The sequence below is a fragment of the Zea mays genome, chromosome 5 (genome assembly GCF_902167145.1).
Source record: "Zea mays cultivar B73 chromosome 5, Zm-B73-REFERENCE-NAM-5.0, whole genome shotgun sequence".
NCBI lineage: Eukaryota > Viridiplantae > Streptophyta > Magnoliopsida > Poales > Poaceae > Zea > Zea mays.
The window spans coordinates 69444985-69465497 of record NC_050100.1 but is presented as its reverse complement, the minus strand read 5'-3'; the positions used below and the strand labels follow the sequence as shown (position 1 = coordinate 69465497).

The following is a 20513-nucleotide window of genomic DNA, read 5'->3' as shown; positions in this document are numbered from 1 at the left end:
AGCGGGTGGCCCGGCCCTGTGGAAGTGACGCCGAAGCATAACGCACTCCTCGAGGATGTGCTTGACGGGCCCCTGATGGTAGGGGCACGGCTCCTTGAGCATCTTGTCGAAGAGGTTTGCACCTCCGGGGGGCTTCCGAGGGTTTTTGTACTCGGTGGCGGCGACAAGGTCCGCGTCAGCGGCGTCGCGTTTCGATTGCGACTTCTTCTTGCCTTTCTTCTTGGCGCCACGCGGAGCAGACGCCTCGGGAGCCTCTTCCGATGGGCGGCCCTGGGGCTGCTTGTCCTTTCGGAAGATAGCCTCGACCGCCTCCTGGCCAGAGGCGAACTTGGTGGCGATGTCCATCAGCTCGCTCGCCCTGGTGGGGGTCTTGAGACCCAGCTTGCTCACCAGGTCGCGGCAAGTGGTGCCGGCGAGGAACGCGCCGATGACATCCGAGTCAGTGATGTTGGGCAGCTCGGTGCGCTGCTTCGAGAATCGCCGGATGTAGTCCCGGAGCGACTCCCCCGGCTGTTGCCGGCAGCTTCGAAGGTCCCAGGAATTCCCGGGGCGCACGTATGTGCCCTGGAAATTGCCGGCGAAGGCTTGGACCAAGTCGTCCCAGTTGGAGATCTGCCCCGGAGGCAGGTGCTCCAACCAGGCGCGAGCAGTGTCGGAGAGGAACAGGGGGAGGTTACGGATGATGAGGTTGTCGTCGTCCGTCCCACCCAGTTGGCAGGCCAGGCGGTAGTCCGCGAGCCACAGTTCCGGTCTCGTTTCCCCCGAGTACTTCGTGATAGTAGTCGGGGGTCGGAACCGGGTCGGGAATGGCGCCCGTCGGATGGCCCGACTGAAAGCCTGCGGACCGGGAGGTTCGGGCGAGGGACTCCGATCCTCCCCGCTGTCGTAGCGCCCCCCACGCCTGGGGTGGTAGCCTCGGCGCACCCTTTCGTCGAGGTGGGCCCGACGGTCGCGTCGATGGTGCTCGTTGCCGAGGTGGCCCGGGGCCGCAGGCGTGGTGTTACGCGTGCGCCCGGTGTAGACCGAGGCTTCCCGCATGAATCGGGAAGTCGCGGCATGAGGTTCCAAGGGATATCCCTGCCTTCGGGAGGCAGTGCGCTCGGCCCGTCGGGCCGCAGCGCCTTCTAGGAGATTCTTGAGCTCTCCCTGGATTCGCCGACCCTCGGTGGTTGATGGCTCCGGCATCGCGCGGAGGAACATCGCTGCGGCTGCCAGGTTCTGACCAACCCCGCTGGATGCGGGCGGCGGCCTGACCCTGACATCGTTGGCGACGCGGTGCTGGAGACCTTGGGGCAGGTGACGTATTTCTCCGGCCAGGGGTTGGCCCGCCCATACCTGCCCGACGTCCCGACGGATCGGCTCAAGCGCTCCTGTTCCCTCGTTGAGCCTGGCCTGCGCCTCGCAGACTTGCTCGAGTTGTGGGTCGTAACCCCCCGCCGGAGCGGGGACCACAGCTAGCTCCCGTGGGATGTCGGCGCGAGGCACCGGCCTAGGAAGATCACCACCCTCCGGCATGCCGAGATGGTTGCCTTCGGAGGGATCCCCTAGCTCGATGTGGAAACATTCGCGGCTTGGGCCGCAGCTCTCGTCATCAAGGCTGCGGCTTCCATCGGAACAGTCGGAGAGGCAGTAGTCACATGCGGTCATGAAGTCCCGCATGGCACCGGGGTTGCCAAGTCCAGGGAAATCCCAACAGATGCTGGGATCGTCATCTTCCTCGGACCCAGAGGGCCCGTAGGTCGAGACGTCCGTCAACCGGTCCCAAGGCGACCGCATACAAAACCCCAGTGGGGTTGCACTCGCCTCAATGAGAGCGCCCGCCAAAGCGAGGTCGTTTGGCGGGTTGAGGCCGAGTCGAAATGACGTAAGATGGGAGTTAGTCGGTACCTTTTGGTCGACGAGGAGCGACGTAGCCACATCGGGGACTGGTTGCACCGTCATCCCAGGTACGAGGGCGACGTCCTGCAGGCTTTCCGCGAGCGCGCTGGCGTCGTCTTCTTGCTCGGGATCAGCGTGTCGCGGGGGGACGACGCTTGCCTTCGTCTCGAACGCGAGGTCGACGTCCGGCGTGCCTTCCGTCGGGGCGTCGGGGGCGTCGATTCGCTCGACGGCCAACGAAGCGCGGCCTCCCGCTTGGCCTTGATGGCCCCGCCTCCTCCTCCGTTGGCGGGGGAGAAAACGGAGCGAGCTCGAATGTTGTTCTTCCACCACGCGGGGAAGGTGTCGTCGATTCCGCCGCCGGCGGGCGGGTTGTCGGCCGCCATTGTCGTTGTCGCGCGGCGGTGGAAGAAGTATCATGTCGTAGCTGCCGTCGAAGGACATGAACTCAAGAGTCCCGAAACGAAGCACCGTCCCGGGCCGGAGAGGTTGCTGGAGACTACCCATCTGGAGCTTGACGGGGAGCTGTTCGTCAGCACGCAGCAGGCCCCTACCTGGCGCGCCAACTGTCGGCGTTTCGAGACAGGGGGGTCCCTAAGCCGACGAGTGAGTGTGCTGCGTGCCCCAGCCCAGATGGGTCGAGCGCGTGGGCGAGCGCGAAGGGGGGAGAGGCGAGGTGGCCGGAGTCGGGCGTGAGAGAGGTGGAAGTCCCGCGGCCTTCGTGTTCGTCCCGCGCCCAGGTCGGGTGCGCTTGCAGTAGGGGGGTTACAAGCGTCCACGCGGGTGAGGGAAGCGAGCGGCCCCAAGAGAGCGCCTGTCCCGTCCTCGGTCCCGCGCGGCCAACCCTCTCTAAGAAGGCCCTGGTCCTCCCTTTTATAGTCGTAAGGAGAGGATCCAGGTGTACAATGGGGGGTGTAGCAGAGTGCTACGTGTCTAGCGGAGAGAGAGCTAGCGCCCTAGGTACATGCCAATGTGGCAGCCGAAGAGGTCTTGGCACCTTGCTGGCGTGATGTCGTGGCTGTCGGAGGAGCGACGGAGCCTGGCGGAGGGACAGCTGTTGGAGCGGTCGAGTCCTTGCTGACGTCGCCCTGCTTCCGTAAGAGAGCTGAGGGCCGCCGTCGTCACAGAGCTCGTGGAGCGCCATCATTGCCCATCCGGCGGAGCTGGCCGGATGGGACGCTGGTCTTGTTCTCCGTGTCCCGAGTCGATTCAGGGTAGGACGATGATGGCGCTTCCTGTTGACGTGGCGGGCCTGTGCCCTAGGCAGGGCGACGTGGGGGCTCCTCCGAAGCTGAGGTCGAGTCTGTCTTCCGTTGCCGAGGCCGAGCCCGAGCCCCCGAGTCGGGCGAGGCGGAGATCGTTTGGCCGAGGCCAGGGCGGAGTCCGAGCCCTGGGGTCGGGCGAGGCGGAGTTTCGTCGTCTTCCGGGTCTTAGCCCGAGTCCGAGCCCTGGGGTCGGGCGGAGCGGAGTTCGCCGTCTTCCGGGTCTTAGCCCGAGTCCGAGCCCTGGGGTCGGGCGGAGCGGAGTTCGCCGTCTTCCGGGTCTTAGCCCGAGTCCGAGCCCTGGGGTCGGGCGGAGCGGAGTTCGTCGTCTTCCGGGTCTTAGCCCGAGTCCGAGCCCTGGGGTCGGGTGGAGCGGAGTTCGTCGTCTTCCGGGTCTTAGCCCGAGTCCGAGCCCTGGGGTCGGGCGGAGCGGAGTTCGCCGTCTTCCGGGTCTTAGCCCGAGTCCGAGCCCTGGGGTCGGGAGGAGCGGAGTTCGCTATGGCGCCTTTGGCAAGGCCTGACTGCCTGTCAGACTCACTCTGTCGAGTGGCACTGCAATCGGAGTGGCGCATGCGGCGCTGTCCTTCTGTCAGACTGGTCAGTGGAGCGGTGGAGTGACGGCGGTCACTTCGGCTCTGCCGGGGGGCGCGTGTCAGGATAAAGGTGTCAGGCCACCTTTGCGTTAAATGCTCCTGCAACTTGGTCAGTCGGTGTGGTGATTTAGTCAGGGTTGCTTCTGAGCGAAGCCAAGGCCTCGGGCGAGCCGGTGGTGTGTCCGCCGTTAAAAGGGGGGCCTCGGGCGAGACGGAAGTCTCTCGAGGTCGGGTGCCCTCGGCCGAGGCTAGGCTCGGGTGAAGCGTGATCGAGTCACTCGTGTGGACTGATCCCTGACTTAATCGTACCCATCAGGCCTTTGCAGCTTTATGCTGATGGGGGTTACCAGCTGAGAATTAGGCGTCTTGAGGGTACCCCTAATTATGGTCCCCGACACTACCAGAAGTAAGAAGAGTAGACAAATAACTATGAAATCCCACATCACCACAGAGCTTGAAGCTAAATTAGACATTAACATGTTCTTGGTCCTCGGAGCCAGAAGAGTCATATGTCTTGACCACTAGACTACTAGTGATGATAATTTGTGATAGAAATATGAAGATCTTGTAGAGACCTGTTGTATCCTCTCTACTCTTGATGATTTCTTCGTATGAGAGTAGTAATATTTGTTGTTGAAGATGGATCCTCGGCGGATACCAGTATTGTTTCGTCCTTGCCAAGCAGTTATCATCATTTGCTTCATCAAAAGCTAGTTATATGGTGATTTTTTCCAGATAAAAAATGAATTCTTGGCCTTGTCTGTTCTATTCTAAAGCTTCTCTTTTTGCCGAACAACGAAGAGATCGAAATAATGCTTTATAGAACAAACTGGTATATGATATGAGGAGAAATATTTGCACTGCTGGCAGCATCACAATTTATTAACTATTGTTATAAATTCTCTCTCAAAATTATAATACCTAAAAATGTTGCATAAATCGATACCCAATTTCAGAACGGTATGAGTAATTGGGTAAACCATGGGCAGTGATAAAAACGAGTTGGACTATACATCTCTGCATATAAAAAAATCTTTGCTTGGCAGCATTGGCCTGATGCCGTGCACTTCACTACCAATATAAACACACACATTTTCCCTATGTGCTTAAAAGCACAATGCAACCAGTGAATGACTTTGTGAGCGTTAGACCCTGATGGTCATTTTACTTGTTGATCTGAAGTCAACTAATGGCTCCCAACGAATGGTATGCATGAGCCCCTGAAGGACCCTTATGGATAAAATAGTGTTACGCATATCAGTCTAAATCTTAATGATTGACTATGCATTTGGTAGTAATAACAATAAGTTTGCAGAATTATAACCATTAAGCAACTTGTTGTGCGTGTCTCGCTGGATGTTGAGACTAACCCTTCATGTTGAAGGACAAATATGTAGTATTCATGCCACTACATTAATCTAAGTCTAAAGCTCACTGCATAAAACCCCTATCTGTAATGTGCATAAGATTTCCCAAATAAATCACCACAATAGCATACATTGGCCACAACTAGATGATTGTGGCTGGGGATTTTATCTGTATGCTTTTAGAACATCTCGGCATTAAGGGGAGGAATGCCCATATAGTGTAATGCCTCAATATTCTATTAAACGCACAAAAGCCAAACTGAACCTGTCGTTCGGTGTGTACTCCTATGTATATGGAGTTTGCCAGAAATCGTTGATGAGTAACCATATAGGTTTGAATGCTTCTACTTGATGTAGATGTGGATATACCCGGGAATAATATCATATCCACATTTGACTTATTGGCATTTGATCTATTCTCGGGGACGCCTGTGAATATGATCCATTGGCCTTAGTCAAAGCATATGTTCTGATTGCAGATTCACGTGCTCTGTAATAACTCTCCTCCGATGAACTCGCCCTGCTGGTGATTTGCCTCATGAAGAGGTTCATCTTGATGATGAAGTTCCTAGCAATGCGCGCAATATCATTGTGCTGGGAATACGGAACAATGAATCTTTCGTTTTGGGAAATGACGGAGATCATTATTAAATGTGGGAGACAAATATGTCAACACCTATCTTACCTCTATATATTGCAATGGGATCCAAAACAAAGTCCTAGGCATGAGTGCTTGAAGCTCTCTTATCGGGTCATTGATAAATGCAATCGAGGCTGAACCAATAATCGCAAAGTGAAAGTCACGAGCTTGAAGTTCGGACATTATGGGCACTATTGAAATAATGTGTGGTGAATGCGATGGTTCAAGTGGTCTTGTGAGAGACCCATCCCACATATGTGTTGAATAAACACTGTTCCACTATGTAATATATCTGGCAAATGGCATGAATTAAAATATGCAGTTAATAAGATTCTGAAGATCCGCATGAGATCCTACAAGGACTCATCTCTTTGAATTATAAATATGCAACATATAAATCTCGTACTAGATAATACATTTCTGATGAATGATCACTCTCCTATGTAGAGAGAATATCTCCTAGATGAGATTATAGTTCCTTGATGGAACCTTTCTAGAAGAAATAAAGTCTGTGTTAAACACCAAAGTTTGATAATCCGTATAAAGGGATGAAGACCCATACAGACCCGAAAAGGAATAAGATGAGGTACCAAAGGACTTGAGGTTCACCGAACAAGCACATGTGCATCCCATGAGTTTTTACTCATGGTAATTTCCACTAGATGTGGAATTACGGTATCCTCTAAAGCCTTGATGTCAGAAACCTATAAGGTTTAGGTGTTACTGGCAAAATATCCCCATTGTGCCAGAATGACAGACTATAACGATGTATCTGATTGATGAAAAATCCCTGACGGATTATGATCTTTGATGGACTTTTGTTACACCATCATAGATGTTGCAATGGATGAACGCCTCGAGCGATGTGTCATATTTAGAATATGTACTATTGCAACTATATTATCCCCTAAGTCCTATTGAAGGACATGTTATTTGATTTGCACAACTATGTATAAATTATGGTGTAAGATAGAAAATGATAGCACCCCAACCTCATCCATTCTCGTTATTCCAGATGAACAATGAGACATATATCTTGAAGAGTATGCTTGAGTTATGAGGGATAACGACTTTGACAGATGTCATCGTCAGGGGGAGCGAATGCTTATATTGATCACAATCGTGAGACAATAAATGTCATATTCTATGCCCTGAAGGCGTGAGCTTGATGATCAATATGTGAACCTTTATGGAACTTTCTATCAAATATATAGATCCCGTCGATTGGACACCATCAGTCAAAGTGGCTTATTTATATTGATACGTGCACTTACCTCGTATATCCTAGAAGTGAGTAGAGGTAAAGTTCCTGAAATAGTCCTTGCAAGGATATGCAATCTGTTTGCTAAATCTTTATGTGCATATACTTCCAGAAGATGTTTTGTCTTATTGATACGTTTTTGCAAGGATCAGGGGGAGCACATTTCTAAAGTTAGCCCTTGAAGATTCGATAGAATCTAGATCCGAGAGGATGGAAATCTGTCCTGATGACAACTGTTGTACTCTTTTTTTCCTTGGTGAGTTTTCATGAAGTTTCTCACATGAGGTTTTTAACGAGGCAACAAAATGCAAATGTAATTTGTATCACCATGCACTCTTTCTCCACATTTTCCCACTGGGTTTTTTCGGAGTTTTAACGAGGCATGTGTTGGTCGCGGTATTCGCCCAAGGGGGAGTGTTAAGTAACCCTAGTTAGGGTTATGTGGGCAAATACCTGCTTTGCCCCTGAGGGGTCTCACATCTCTATATAAGGAACCTGTACACCACTTCATAATATAGAGATCAGAAAGAGGCCAGAGGCCCAACCCTATATCCAGTGTCTCGTGTGTTTCCTCTGGCGTGCTTATGGAAAGGGAGACAGGTTCTCTACATCTTCTTGCGCCTCTACTGCTGACGGGAGAGAAGGGAGCGGATCTGGTGATCCGTGGTAACGTAGTTCTCAACAGCAACAACGCCCACCCACCCGGATGCTCATAAACCCCCGGCCCACATGTTCTTTTTTAGACGTCTACATCCCTTTATCATGCATCATCCATATGCGCCCCAAAAGAAATTTCGAAAACAAACATATTTAAAGAATAAAAAGGGTACTTCAAGAAAATTCATTCAAGATGCCAGAATTCAAAAGTACAAAGCCTGTTCGCTTCAAATTAAAGCTAGCTATTCAAACTGATACTTCAGTCCACCGAGAAAAAAACATTGTTCAGGTAGTAGAACACGGTACAGATTAAAGCCAAGCGAATATTAGCAAAAAGCAGCACACGCCAATTTATTACAAAGAACAACGTTCTGGTCTACAAATACAACAGCACAAAAAGTCCAGCTATCAAACATCTCAACGGGGTAAGGTGGTCCACGGTTCGGTAGCAGCACAAACTCAAACTCTATAGTCCGCATCGCGCATACCAAACTGCCCAAGCATGCCACCACCCACCGATGCACTTCACTTGCCCTCCTCCCTCGTCTCCTTTTCGATGGCTCCGCCTTCTGGGAGATCGAACCTCCTGCGGCTAAGCGTCCTCGGCTTCCCCGGCGGCTGAGGCTCCACGATCTCCAGCATCCCCTCCAGCTCCTCCAGCATGGACCTCCTTGCGTTGCGGACCATGTAGTCCGGTCCCTGTTGTTGAAGCACGACGAAAATGCATTCACAGAACAAACCAGGGTCGTCAGGTTATTGCCTGATCAAATTGTTGTCTTTTGTTGCAATTTATTTCAATCATGGTTCTTAAGGCGAGATAAGGCATTGGACCAACGACGCCTTATCAACATGAGAACCAGCAAAATAGCAGCATGGAGGAGGAAGAAAAACAAAAAAAAAAGAAAAAGGAAAAAGAAGGAAGGGGTAGGAGGCCTAGCCCACCAGCCAGCCCATATACTCCCCCTGTTTCATAAGACAATACAGTCACAACTAAACGCCATTAACACTTAATCCCACCAATCCTCCTAAAAAAATATTGCCATGGGATACTATACTAGGAGAGCAAATTGATTTAATTGTCTATGACTAATTATTCATAAGACAGTCATATCATATATCATCTGCACCAATGATTCTACAATAGGATCAACTGTGAGAAAGAGAAGTTAACTCTATTACATGTTGGATACTTTTTAGATAACACACATGTTTCATATAGGAAATTCTAGTGATAACGCCGCAGAGTATGTCAACATCTCTAATGTCTGGGATGGCGTCAGTAGTGACTAACAAGGTAACTGCTAGCACTCTAAACAAAATTGCATGGTGCTGAGTGCTTACAGATTCTTGTGTGAACAATCATGAAATACATTCAACAAGAGATCATTGAAGAGTTGAGAGCAGAGAGAGAGAGAGATGCAGTTCCAATTACACAGTCCATACTATACCGTAAACATATACTCCATCTGTCTTAATTATGGTCTGATCACTTTGATTCCTAAGGTGGATAATGCCATGGAGATAAAAAAAAAATTCAGACCAATCTGTCTTTTGAATGTGTGTTACAAAATCATTACCAAAACCCTAAATAATAGATTGTCTGCTTGCATCACCAAAATCATTAGTGAAAATCAATTTGGCTTTGTCAAAGGGAAGCATATCTTGGATTGTGTTGTGGCTTTACATGAGATAGTCCTTGAGGTTAAAAGAAAAAAAAACAAAATGGGATTATTCTCAAAATTGACTTTGAGAAGGCATACGACAAAGTCAATTGGTAGTTTTTATATAGAATGCTCCAAAATAAAGGTTTTGGAGACAAATGGGAAGACTGGGTGATGAAAACGGTGAAAGGAGGGAAGGTTGCCATTAGAACTAATGGTACTATTGGTCCTTTCTTCCCAACTCATATGGGTCAGACAGGGTGATCCCTTCTCACCCTTGTTGTTCAACATTGCAGCTGATGGTCTTGCGTGTTTAATTGAAAAAGCGCAGGAGATGAAGCTTATTGAAGGATTAATCCCTCATATCATAGGCAATGGGTGTGCATACCTTCAATATGCAGATGATACAATTCTTCTTCTTCAGGATAACCTTGAATTTGCAAGGAACCTAAATATCATTTTGATTCTCTTTGAAAAAAATGTCTGGGCTTAAAATTAATTTTCAAAAGAGCGAAGTCTATTGTTTTGGTAATGCCAATAACAATAAAGATGCTTATGCTGAGATCTTTACATGCTCCATTAAAGACCTTCCCATGAGTTACCTTGGTGTACCCATTGATCATAAAACGTTGAGTATATCTCAGTGGGCTAAAACTGAAGAAAAATTTGAAAAAAAATTGGGTGTCTAGCAAGGAAGATATCTGAGTTTGGGAGGAAGATTGACCCTAATAAATAGTAGCTTGTCTAGCATTCCCCTTTATATGCTTTCTCTTTACTTAGCTCCCTCCTCTGTTTTGAAGAAGATGGGATACTTATAGAAAGAGACTACTGTGGTATGGAGGAAGTAATAATAAAAAATATCATCTGGTGAATTGGGACTCTGTTTGCACTCCTAAAGATAGTGGGGGCATTGCATCTTAAATCTAAGATGCATGAACGTTAGTCTTTTAACTAAATGGTTGTGGAAACTTGAAAAGGATGAGGGTCTTTGGCAAATGATTGTTAAAAAAAATACAAGAAGGGTAAACCCTTATGTGTTTTTAAAAAAAAGCAAGGAGACTCTCAGTTCTGGTGGGGCGTCCTTGACATTAAGGATGTATATTGCACCAACAGAAAAATGAATATTGGAAATGGTTGCTCTACTAGTTTCTGGTGTGACACTTGGTGTGGTGATGCCCCCTTCTCAACGAAATATAACAGACTTTTTGAGTTATCTCTTAATAAAAAGATAAATGTGAATTGGGCTCTGAGCTCGGACTGTAATTCCTTAACCTTTAGGAGGTTATTTGCAGATGGGGCTAAACACTTGGAAGACTTGAAAAAAAGTTGTGAATTGCACTGTCTTATGGACAGGGATGACAAGCCTTCTTGGTTGCTAGATAAGATATTCAGTGAAGCCGATGTACAAGAGCTACAAAAATAGTATGACCAAAACTCCATATTGGTTTATATGGAAAGCTAAAATTCCTCAGAGAATTAGAGTTTTTCTGTGGCTGATTTTAAAAGACAAGATCTTATCCAAAGAAAACTTGGAAAAAAGGAAATGGCAAGGGAATGTAAACTGTGATTGGTGTGGCTGCCTTGAAACAGCTAAACACATATTTTATGATTGCCAGGTAGCCACTTTCAACTGGAAAGTGATTCAAATGGCCTTAACGTCTTTATCCCTTCCCAAAAATTCAAATGAAATATTTGGGGATTGGTTATGTAGCTTTAAAAGAAATGAAAGAAATTTGATCACAATTGGATGCAGTGCAGTACTATGGTCTCTGTGGAAAATTAGAAATGATTGTTGTTTTAACATCATCAATCCTGTTAATTCTGCCAACATTCTACTTCTTTGTTGTTTTTGGTTGGACTCTTGGGCCATTCTCTAGAAAGAAACAACAAGAAAGATCTTGGGGGAAGGAAGCTCCCTTATCAGAAGAATTGCTAAAGAGACCTTCAACCGAAGTTTCGGCTGGGCGCCTGTGGATAAACGTCTATGTAATTAAGATTAGACGAGGGCTGACTGTTTCTGCTGTCAGATACCCTGTTTTCACTCCAGCTGTTACTCTGTCTTTTTGGCTTCCATGGTCTTTTGGTTTGGATGTTGGTTAGTTGGGGCCTTACCAAAAACTGTTGGTAACCGTCGGTTTTCTGTGGACTTAGTTTGTCTGTGCTGCTGCTTGTTTGGAATCTCCTGATCCAAATCGCTTCTGGATAGGTTTGATTCTGTTGGTGGCTATGTGACCTAAGTCTTGTAATAAGTAGTTGGTAGCCTTAGATTCTGTTAAACTTTGTTCCTATTTCTTAATGAAATAGGGGGGAATCCCCTTTCTGTTAAAAAAAATATACTCCATCCACATCTAAATTATAAGTTGTTTAGTATAACGACACGATCTCCAAAATACAGTTTTGACCAATGTTTTTTTATTGAAATAGAAATGAACTCTTAATATATTTATACTTTTACAAAAGTACTTTTTAAGACAAATCGGTGTATATGACTATTAGGTTTCAAAACTAAATAACAAAATAGTTATTTGTAGTTGAAGTTTTGCAAGTCTGATTCAAACCTTTTCCTGAAGGACTTAGAATTTGGACCTATAGGGAGTATAGGAGGTCCTCCGCAGACGTCATCCATCACATATATCGACAGCTTAGCTAATGGTGCATGGAATTGTGAGGTGGCTCAAATGGTGAATAACTGAATAAAAAAACAAATGCTTGACACTGTAAGCAGATTGACGGAGTGAAAAAATGGGCAATACAGTCACAACTAGACACCATTAACACTTAATCCCACCAATCCTCCTAAAATAGATTGCCGTGGGATACTATACTAGGGAGAGCAAGCAAATTGATTTAATTGCCTAGGAACTAATATTTCATAAGATAGCCATAGCATATATCATCTGCACCGATGATTCTACAATAGGATCAACTGTGAGAATGAGAAGTTAACTCTATTACATGTTAGATATTTTTTAAGTAACACACATGTTTCATATAGGAAATTCTAGTGATAACGCCGCAGAGCATGTCAACATCGTCAGTAGCGACTAACAAGGTAATTGCTAGCACTGTAAACAAAATTGCATGGTGCTAAGTGCTTACAGATTCTTGTGTGAACAATCATAAATCAGAATAAGCGGTACAAGATTTGTCATTTGCTGAATTTACGCAAAATGCAAGTCTAATATTTGGCATTGAATCACCAAGTAGCATCAAACAGATGGAGGATTTACCTCAAGGGCATCAACTGTCAGTAGCAGGACAATGATCTTCTCAGCAAACCTCTGGCGCTCTTCATTGTCATATGCGATGCGGCGGCGGTATGTGATGTTGTAGAAGAAGGACCTGATCTCCTTGAGCTTGGCCTTGGCGACGGCGAGGTCGCGAAGGCAACGGAGCACCTGGGAGCGATGGGCCAGGTGCGCCCTGTAGTTCATCTGGATGAGCAGTGCGGCATCCTGTGGGGAAAGTTCCTTCCTCTTGCCCTTGCAGTGGTTCATTTCAAAAGCCTTGGGAGTAGATGATGGTGTCAGTACAGGTGCCAATAAATCTCAGTATCAGCCTTGCCCTCGACAAGGGAAAGAATACAATGTTGTTGAAGACGGTCTCAAAAGGACATTGACACATGAACAACACTAACTAAACCTCGACAAGTGAAGATAGACAGATTCACATTTTCCCACAGATGTAACCGAGCTCGAAACCTTTTGTTCAGTGCACAACATTTGAGCAAATCCGGGCCAAACTATAAAGATCTCATCTGACCTTTCTGATGGCGACGCATCCGGCAGTGTTGTCCTCGATCTCGACGATCTCCACATTGCCCTGCTTCTTCTGCTGCTGCTTGTTTTCCCCCTTGACTTTCTTCTGGACGCCAGTGGGTTTCTTCTTCTCCCTGTCGTCGTCGGCATGGTCATCCTCACCGTAGGTCTCCTCGACGGAGTAGGAGTTGGACCAAGGCTCGAGGCAGCCCTTCCCCTTGATCTCCTTGGCCCACTTGACCTTGGTGGAACCGGTGGCGGACTCCTTGGACTCCCACTTCCACTTGCGGTCGAAGCCGTCGGTGTGCGGGGTCCTGAGCTCGGCCTCCCACTTGAGGTTGCGGCCCCCGGCGGGCCTGTCCTCGGCGGTCCACTTGAGCTTCCTGCCGTTGGCCTCGGCGGCGTAGGTGTACTTGCGGCGGGGTGGGGCGAGGGCGAGCGCGCGCTCGAGGACGGAGATGCGGTGGCCGAGGGTGTCGAGGAGGAAGGGGTCGAAGTCGAAGGCCGCGCACGGGGGCGCGGAGACGGCGGCGTGGAGGGGGAGGGGGAGGAGGAGGTCGAGGTCGAAGGTGTCGTCGATCGGGGAGCGGGAGGTGATGCCGAGCGGGCAGGAGGTTGGGTAGAAGGGGTGGTCGTCGAGGAGGAAGCGGTGGTGGGCGGAGGAGGCGGTGATGTAGGGGCAGGACGAGGCAGGGGTAGGGAAGGGGAAGAAGAGGTCGTCGTTGGCGTGGAGGTGGAGGTCGAGGAGGCGGTGGAAGTAGCGATCGCGGCTCATGGTGGCAGTGGATGCGGAGGGAGAGTTCGCTTCGGACTGAGGACTGAGGAGTGGAGCCGCGGCGGCTAGGAGATGGAGATGGAGACGGAGACGGAGACGGAGATTCGGGCCAAAACGCAAACGGGGAAAGTGATAGATGGCGACAGGGACGGGGAAGGAGAGAGAGTGCCCGACTGCCCGTATGCTGATGAGCAGTGACTGCTGTGTATAGATGGCCAAACGGGCCGTGCTAAATGGGCCGACACTAAGCACGGCACGGCCCATAGTGCTTCGGCACGACACGGGCATGATTCATATAGTGCTAGTGCCGGCATAACACGAGTCTAGTGCCGTGCTTGGTCCGCCACCCCGGCACGATGAGTTGGCACGAGCACGACACGATTAACTGGCCGGCACGGTTAGGCACGACTTAGACCAACATGTGGTTTATAAATGTGATTGTGATATGTGCATGTGGTTGTACATTGTTATTTGTTATGATTTACCCATAATAAATTCATTTTATAATGATATAAATATTCAATTTTAAAATTATATATATAATCTTAAAGATCTTTTATATTTTTTGAGCTTTTAAAATGAAATAGTGCCTGGGCTGGCACGAGCACTATTAGATATTAGTGCCGTATAGGCACGGCACGATTAGGCACTATAATATAGTGCCTGGGCCGCTGGTTAGGCACTAGTGCCGGCACGGCACGGCACGATTACTAATAGTGCCTAACAGTGCCGTGCCTAATAGTGCCGTGCCTAATAGTGCTTAGTGCCGTGCCGGGCCGGGCGGCCCGTTTGGCCATCTATACTGCTGTGCCCTAGGCCGTTTGCTTTCACACGCCGAGTGTAGACAGGGTAAAATGGGAACGCGACGAACGGTGTGAGTGGTCGCCATGGCCATGATGAGACGATCCGACCACCTGGAAAAAAATTTGTTGCAGCCCACCTGCAAACCAGGCTGTTTGCAGCCCCTCACAAAAATGGGGATAGACCCCACCTGCAGGTCCACCAGATAACGTTTTAATTGTGTTATTGGTCTGCAGGTGGGACCTATCCTCATTTTTGTGAGGGGCTGCAAACAGTCTGGTTTGCAGGTGGGCTGCAGCAAATTTTTTTCCCACCACCTGCAAAGCAATCAGAGATTAGAATGTGTGTGTGTGTCTGTGGGTGGTGGGGAATCCATATGCTTGCTATCGCTCGTGAGGATCGCTTCGGATTCTAGACAGCAGCCATGTGATGTGAGTCTGAGTCCCTGCGGCTCACGTGTCGATACCGAGACCCGGCCAAGCAGAGTGGCAGACACGACGAGATTCGCATCCACTCGCCGGGGCCCAGGCGGCGGCCATTACGACCATGGTCCGGCTCGGCGGCTCCCTCCCTCTCGCCTTGTGAGTTAAAGATGGCGATGGGTAAAAACCTGCTGGGTATTATTTGTCTAAATCCGTATCCGCGAAGAAAAATATGCTCGTTAAAAAACTCATACCCGTGACGGGTATAAAATTTTGTCCAAACTCATACACATGCGGGTTTCGGGTATCCAACAGATTTCCCATACCCACTAACATCAACATAAAAAAAATCATCATGTAAATGACAATCATTACATTAATAAGCTAGCATAAAAGGAACAAGTGATAACTAATTTTAGCCTAAAATTTGTTACGTGAAGTTTATTTCAATTAGAACATATTCAATTAATAATATTATGAGACATATTTATAATAAATGTTGATTTTAAGGCGGGTTTTAAAAACCCATAGGTTTGCGGGTATGGGTAGTGGAAGAATAAATTAATGCCCACGTACCCGTTGGGTTTCTATTTGAACTCATTAACAAACTCATGAGTAGAGAAATTGACCCAAACCTATACCTAATAAAACAAAAACCCACCGGGTTTCGGGTACCGGCCATCTCTACTTGTGAGTTGTGACAGACGAAGAAGAAAAAGAAAACAGAACATGCCCACTTCCCAATTCCACGGTGGGCCTCCAACTTTTCAGGCCCGGCCTAAAATGACCCGATATCTGACCTGAGAAGCCGGCCTGCTGCACGTCTTTCCGACAGCCCTGACCAAGGCCGAGTCGCAGAGGCCCATCCTGTATCTTTTTTTTCCCTTCTCCATAACCATAATCAAGGAGTCAAAAGTTTCAGTCACCTTTCCAGGTATCCAATAAAATAAAATAAAATCTCGAGCAGACCAGTGAGGAACATATAACGATTTTAGCAACAAATAAACATTATCAGGACTTCTCAATTATTCTAGTATCAAGTTTACAAATCCAAAAGACAGGATCGACGAACCAAACGCATTTTGTCCATGAAAATACATAAAATCAGCTATATGTGTGTGTGTGTATATAGGAGGAAGCTAGAGTCCGAGGAGCTGTGTGTTCTCCCATAGCGTCTTGGCGGAGCGGCGGAGCCTCCTGGCCTCCTCCTCGGTGAGCTCCATGTCGGCGACGCCGAGGATGCCGGCGCGGCCTAGCCTGGCGGGCAGGCTGAGGAACACCTCTTGGTCGTCGGGGATGCCGTGGAATCCCGCGGCGAGGACGGAGACCGGGTGGATGCGTCGCTGGTCGCGGAGGAGCGAGGACACGAGGTTGGCGACGGAGTAGCCGATGGCCCAGGACGTGTAGCCCTTGAGGCCGATGACCTCGTAGGCGCTGTCGACGACAGCGCGGCGGATGCCCTCGAGCGCCTCCTCGCCGAAGCTGCTGTGGCTGTCCCGCAGCGTCTTGAGCACGGGCATCCCGGCGACGCTGACGGTCGACCACACGGCCACGGAGCTGTCCCCGTGCTCGCCCACCATGTACGCCTGCACGTCCTGTGCGTTGGCGCCGAGGTGCTCGGCGAGGAGGAACCTGAACCTGGACGAGTCGAGGTTGGTGCCGGAGCCGATGACGCGGGTGGCGGGGAAGCCCGACAGCTTCCAGGCGACGTGGGTGAGCACGTCCACGGGGTTGGACACGACGAGCAGCAGCGCGTCGGGGGACTGCTCCGCCAGCGGCGGCACGATCTTGCGGAACAGCGCCACGTTCCGCTGGAGCAGGTCCAGCCTGGTCTCGCCCGGGATCTGGCGCGCCCCGGCCGTGACGATGGCCAGGTCGGAGCCCCTGGTGACGGACATGTCGGTGCCGGACACGAGGCGCGTGCGCGGCAGGAACGCCGCCGCGTGCTGCAGGTCCAGCATCTCCCCGCGGAGCTTGTCCGGGAGCGCGTCCACCAGCGCGATCTCGTCGGCGAGGTCGCGCGTGAGGATGGTCTGCGCGATGGCCATCCCCACGTTGCCCGCGCCGATCACCGACACCTTGGTGAGCCTGCGGCGGTGGTGCGGCGACGTCGGCGTGACGCCGCCGTCGGTCACTGGGCGGAAGAAGCCAGAGGAGGCGCCGTTGGCGTCGAAGCCCAGCTCGGAGAGTGATGAGGCCTTCTTCATCATATATCTATCTCACTGCTTTGCTTTGCTTTGGCTTGGCTTGCCGGCTAGTTGGAGTCGGAGTTGGTTCGTCGATGCTGAGATGATAAGCCCGGGCTGCTATTTATAAGCTACTATCCATACCGGGATTCTGTGATCTGGCGATCGTGCTACTTTGCACAAACTACATGCTAATGTTCAAAATCAGGAGGAGCAATTTGGTTATACATCACAATCACACCAATCCTTTTCTTTTAGACAAACATAAAATAATAAAAATGTTTGCACTATCTTACTAGCTTTTTCAAGATCAAGTGGTCGATAAGTAGCGCGCTAGCTTATATAATTCAACGCGTTACGTTGAAAGGAGAAGAAACCAAGGCGTTGCGTTGAAAAGGAGGAAAGGTAGCTACCCAGCCCGCCCGGCGAGGACCGCGCACGTCGCCGCCGGCCGGTGCAACCAAATACCGGAGGCAGCAGCCCGCCGGAATGGGAAATGCTGCTGCTGCTGCTGCTGGTTTTGGTTTCTTTGGGTCTCCGGCTCAGATTCAAGTCATGGGCGACGACGACATAGTCGTCTCTCCTTCGTTGTTCCTTGCATCGCCCTGACCAAACCCGGCCTGAAAGAGACCACCGTCATCTCGATCGCCAGTTTGGCAGTTTCCCTGCATTTTCGTTGGTCCATTTCCATGACATGCATGACACACTGTTGGACAAAATCTACAACATGCGCGCGTTCCTTTCCTTGGATTGGGCTGCAAGGCATGCAAATCTAGACGCACGCACGTTCAATGATTCCAACATGCATGCACCTTCTTTAATTTGGAAGCTTCCATTCCATGAATATGATGCGTCTTTCCTATGCCCAGGAAGCTTCCATGAATACGGTGCGTCCTTCGTATCGTATCCCTAGTAGTCATCGCCGCCGGGCGGCCGACTCCAACAACGTGCTGTTAAACTGAAATGTAAACGAGAATAATGGAGAAAAAATGGAAGGATTGTGGAATATCTTATTGTGAATTTGTGATTAATGAACCACTCTGTCTTTGGTAGCTCCTCTAAAAACCTCATCTGGAGGTACAGCATAATATTAATTTCTCAAAAACCATGTAGTAAAAAATGTGAGGAAAAAATATGTTGATATACTGTTAAAAACTCCGTGAAAAAATTGTCTCATTGTGAGCTTGCATGAGAAAACCTTGAAGAGCAGAAATCAATAACAAGCTTGAGGACAATACATGCATTTGATGTTCCCTTAAAACCCCATTGGGGAAAATAGAAAACATGCCTTTGATGTTCAATGAAACACATCCCATTTTAACCTTAGAAGCAATGGAAAATTAAGGCCGCCATCACCGACGCACAAGCGGCTATAGCGACAGGATTTAGGTCATCAGACCGTTCAGCATCTAAAGCTATACCATCTGGGCACAGTTCCAATGACGACGACATGCCTTCATAGGAGGATCCCAAGGACACAACGACCACCATGAACCACTCCAAGAACCTTAAGGAAAAGGATGCAGATGAGGAAGTACCCGAGGAAGAGATGCTGGACTACGAGGTGTCGTCCGAAAGCCTAGGTATGAAAATTAATGTTATTACGTTTTCTGTCGATTATGATATAATCGGTGATGATGAAAATGTTATGGCTTAGTTTGATTTCGGTCATAAGGAAGCGGTCTTCACCAAACCAAAGGAATTAGTCAATCATCTAAAGCAGCTCTTCATGCACGGTCATATTGATGGGACGCCGATTTCGAGGATGTTGATAAAAGATGGCGCGACCATCAATCTTATGCCATATTATTTGTACAAAAAGCTAAACAAACTAGATAATTAATTGATCAGGATCAAGAGTCCAAGACCAACATGACTCTCAGCAATGTTAAGGGAGATAGTTTGATCAAGGCCAAAGGTGTGACGTCCTTTGAACTGACCATCGGAACTAAAACCGTGGCCACAACATTCTTCGTCACCGAAGTAGAAGGCAATTATAGTGTAATTTTAGAAAGAGGTTGGATACATGTCAATCAATGTGTACCTTCTACTTTGCATCAGATGTTAATACAATAGATCGCCGATGATGGCGAAATAGTAGATGTGGATGCATCGGCTTGCATGGCTATGGTCGATGCCTTTGTGTTATGGACATATGATTCTATAAAATGTTCAATAGGGCTAGATTTACATGATTATCAATTTATAAGTGTTTGTAAACGGATGGGAAATATGACACATGGACATTTCTACCTGTTTTGGTGATTAAGTGCTCAACACACCACATTGGACTAACTACTTTGATATGAGTACAAGCACAGGTGCACTTAGAGGCAAATTGAAGAGATCAAGTCCATAAGAGCTCAAATAGGGGCCTAAATATGCAACTTGAAGTAAAATGGTATAGTATCGAGGTTTGCACCTTTAGATATGTTGCATGGGTCTATTTCAATGTTTCTAGTACTTATGTTTGGGTTCTAACCTCTTTTGTAGAGAAAATCACTTTTTGGACTGAGATGAGCCATATTGCAAACCCTAAAAAATATATGAAAGAGGTATGTTTCCTACACTTAGTCAATGGTTTAGATACTAACTATATTTGTATAAGTCATAGGGAAGCCCTCAAAGAAAGCCAAAAGAGTTTTGAGAAGTTTGACTCATAATAGCCAAAGTTGGCCTGGTCTAGGGAGGAGTTTTAAGAAGTTTGACTCAAAATAGGGAAGCCCTCTTTCATATTATTGCCCCAAGAGGACCAAGAGTCGTTGCTCCTTCCGTGTGACCCAGTTGAATTGTGTGGTCTCAGGATTTTTAATTATAAAAATCACCGGACCACCTCCAATGGCTAGCTAACGTCACCGGACAGTCCAGTAGCGCACTGGATCAGTCCGGAGCCCGTCAGCCATGGAAGGTGACCAATTAGGATCCTGGACTGGGGGCACGTGGACCCGGTCCACTGGTGCACCGAATCGGTTTGGTGCCCCTACAAACATTAGCTTTTTGGTAGTTTTCCACAAGGAAGGAGCAACGACTCTTGGTCCTCTTAGGGCAATAAAAGGAGGTACTAGGCGCTTCTATTCATTACACAAGCATACCAATAGACTCACAACACTCCGACACTCTGGTGCAACTCATCTATGATTCTAGCGATATCTGAGCACCGTCTTATTGTTGCTCTTCATACTTTGTGTATTGTGCATTTGCGTTTCTCTCTTGTGTGCTGAGTTGATCTCTTGTGCTTGTACTCTCTCCCAG

General features: G+C 48.6%; 2 protein-coding genes across 2 annotated transcripts; both read right to left on the bottom strand.

Moving 5' to 3' along the window:
- Positions 1 to 7881: 7881 nt before the first annotated feature.
- Positions 7882 to 13993, bottom strand: LOC100273212 (BAG family molecular chaperone regulator 7). The gene is made up of 3 exons (NM_001147655.1): positions 13082 to 13993; positions 12550 to 12825; positions 7882 to 8357 (listed from the first exon to the last, which is right to left on the bottom strand). Exons 1-3 carry the CDS (start codon positions 13850 to 13852, stop codon positions 8184 to 8186), a joined length of 1221 nt encoding a protein of 406 aa, NP_001141127.1. The 5' UTR covers positions 13853 to 13993; the 3' UTR covers positions 7882 to 8183.
- A 2075-nt stretch (positions 13994 to 16068) lies between these two features.
- On the bottom strand, positions 16069 to 17337 carry LOC100193279 (Lactate/malate dehydrogenase family protein). Its single transcript, NM_001138424.1, has one exon. The coding sequence runs from the start codon at positions 17283 to 17285 to the stop codon at positions 16215 to 16217; it is 1071 nt and encodes a 356-aa protein (NP_001131896.1). The 5' UTR covers positions 17286 to 17337; the 3' UTR covers positions 16069 to 16214.
- Positions 17338 to 20513: the final 3176 nt, after the last annotated feature.

What these genes read in the sequence shown, in the direction of transcription:
- LOC100273212 (NM_001147655.1), bottom strand. Translation starts at nt 13,852, where the DNA reads ATGAGCCGCGATCGCTACTTCCACCGCCTCCTCGACCTCCACCTCCAC. An exon ending in GATGCGTCGCCATCAGAAAG is followed by an intron (nt 12,826 to 13,081) that starts GTCAGATGAGAT and finishes TCTACTCCCAAG; the next exon opens with GCTTTTGAAATGAACCACTG. An exon ending in TGACAGTTGATGCCCTTGAG is followed by an intron (nt 8,358 to 12,549) that starts GTAAATCCTCCA and finishes CTTCAACAACAG; the next exon opens with GGACCGGACTACATGGTCCG.
- LOC100193279 (NM_001138424.1), bottom strand. Translation starts at nt 17,285, where the DNA reads ATGATGAAGAAGGCCTCATCACTCTCCGAGCTGGGCTTCGACGCCAAC.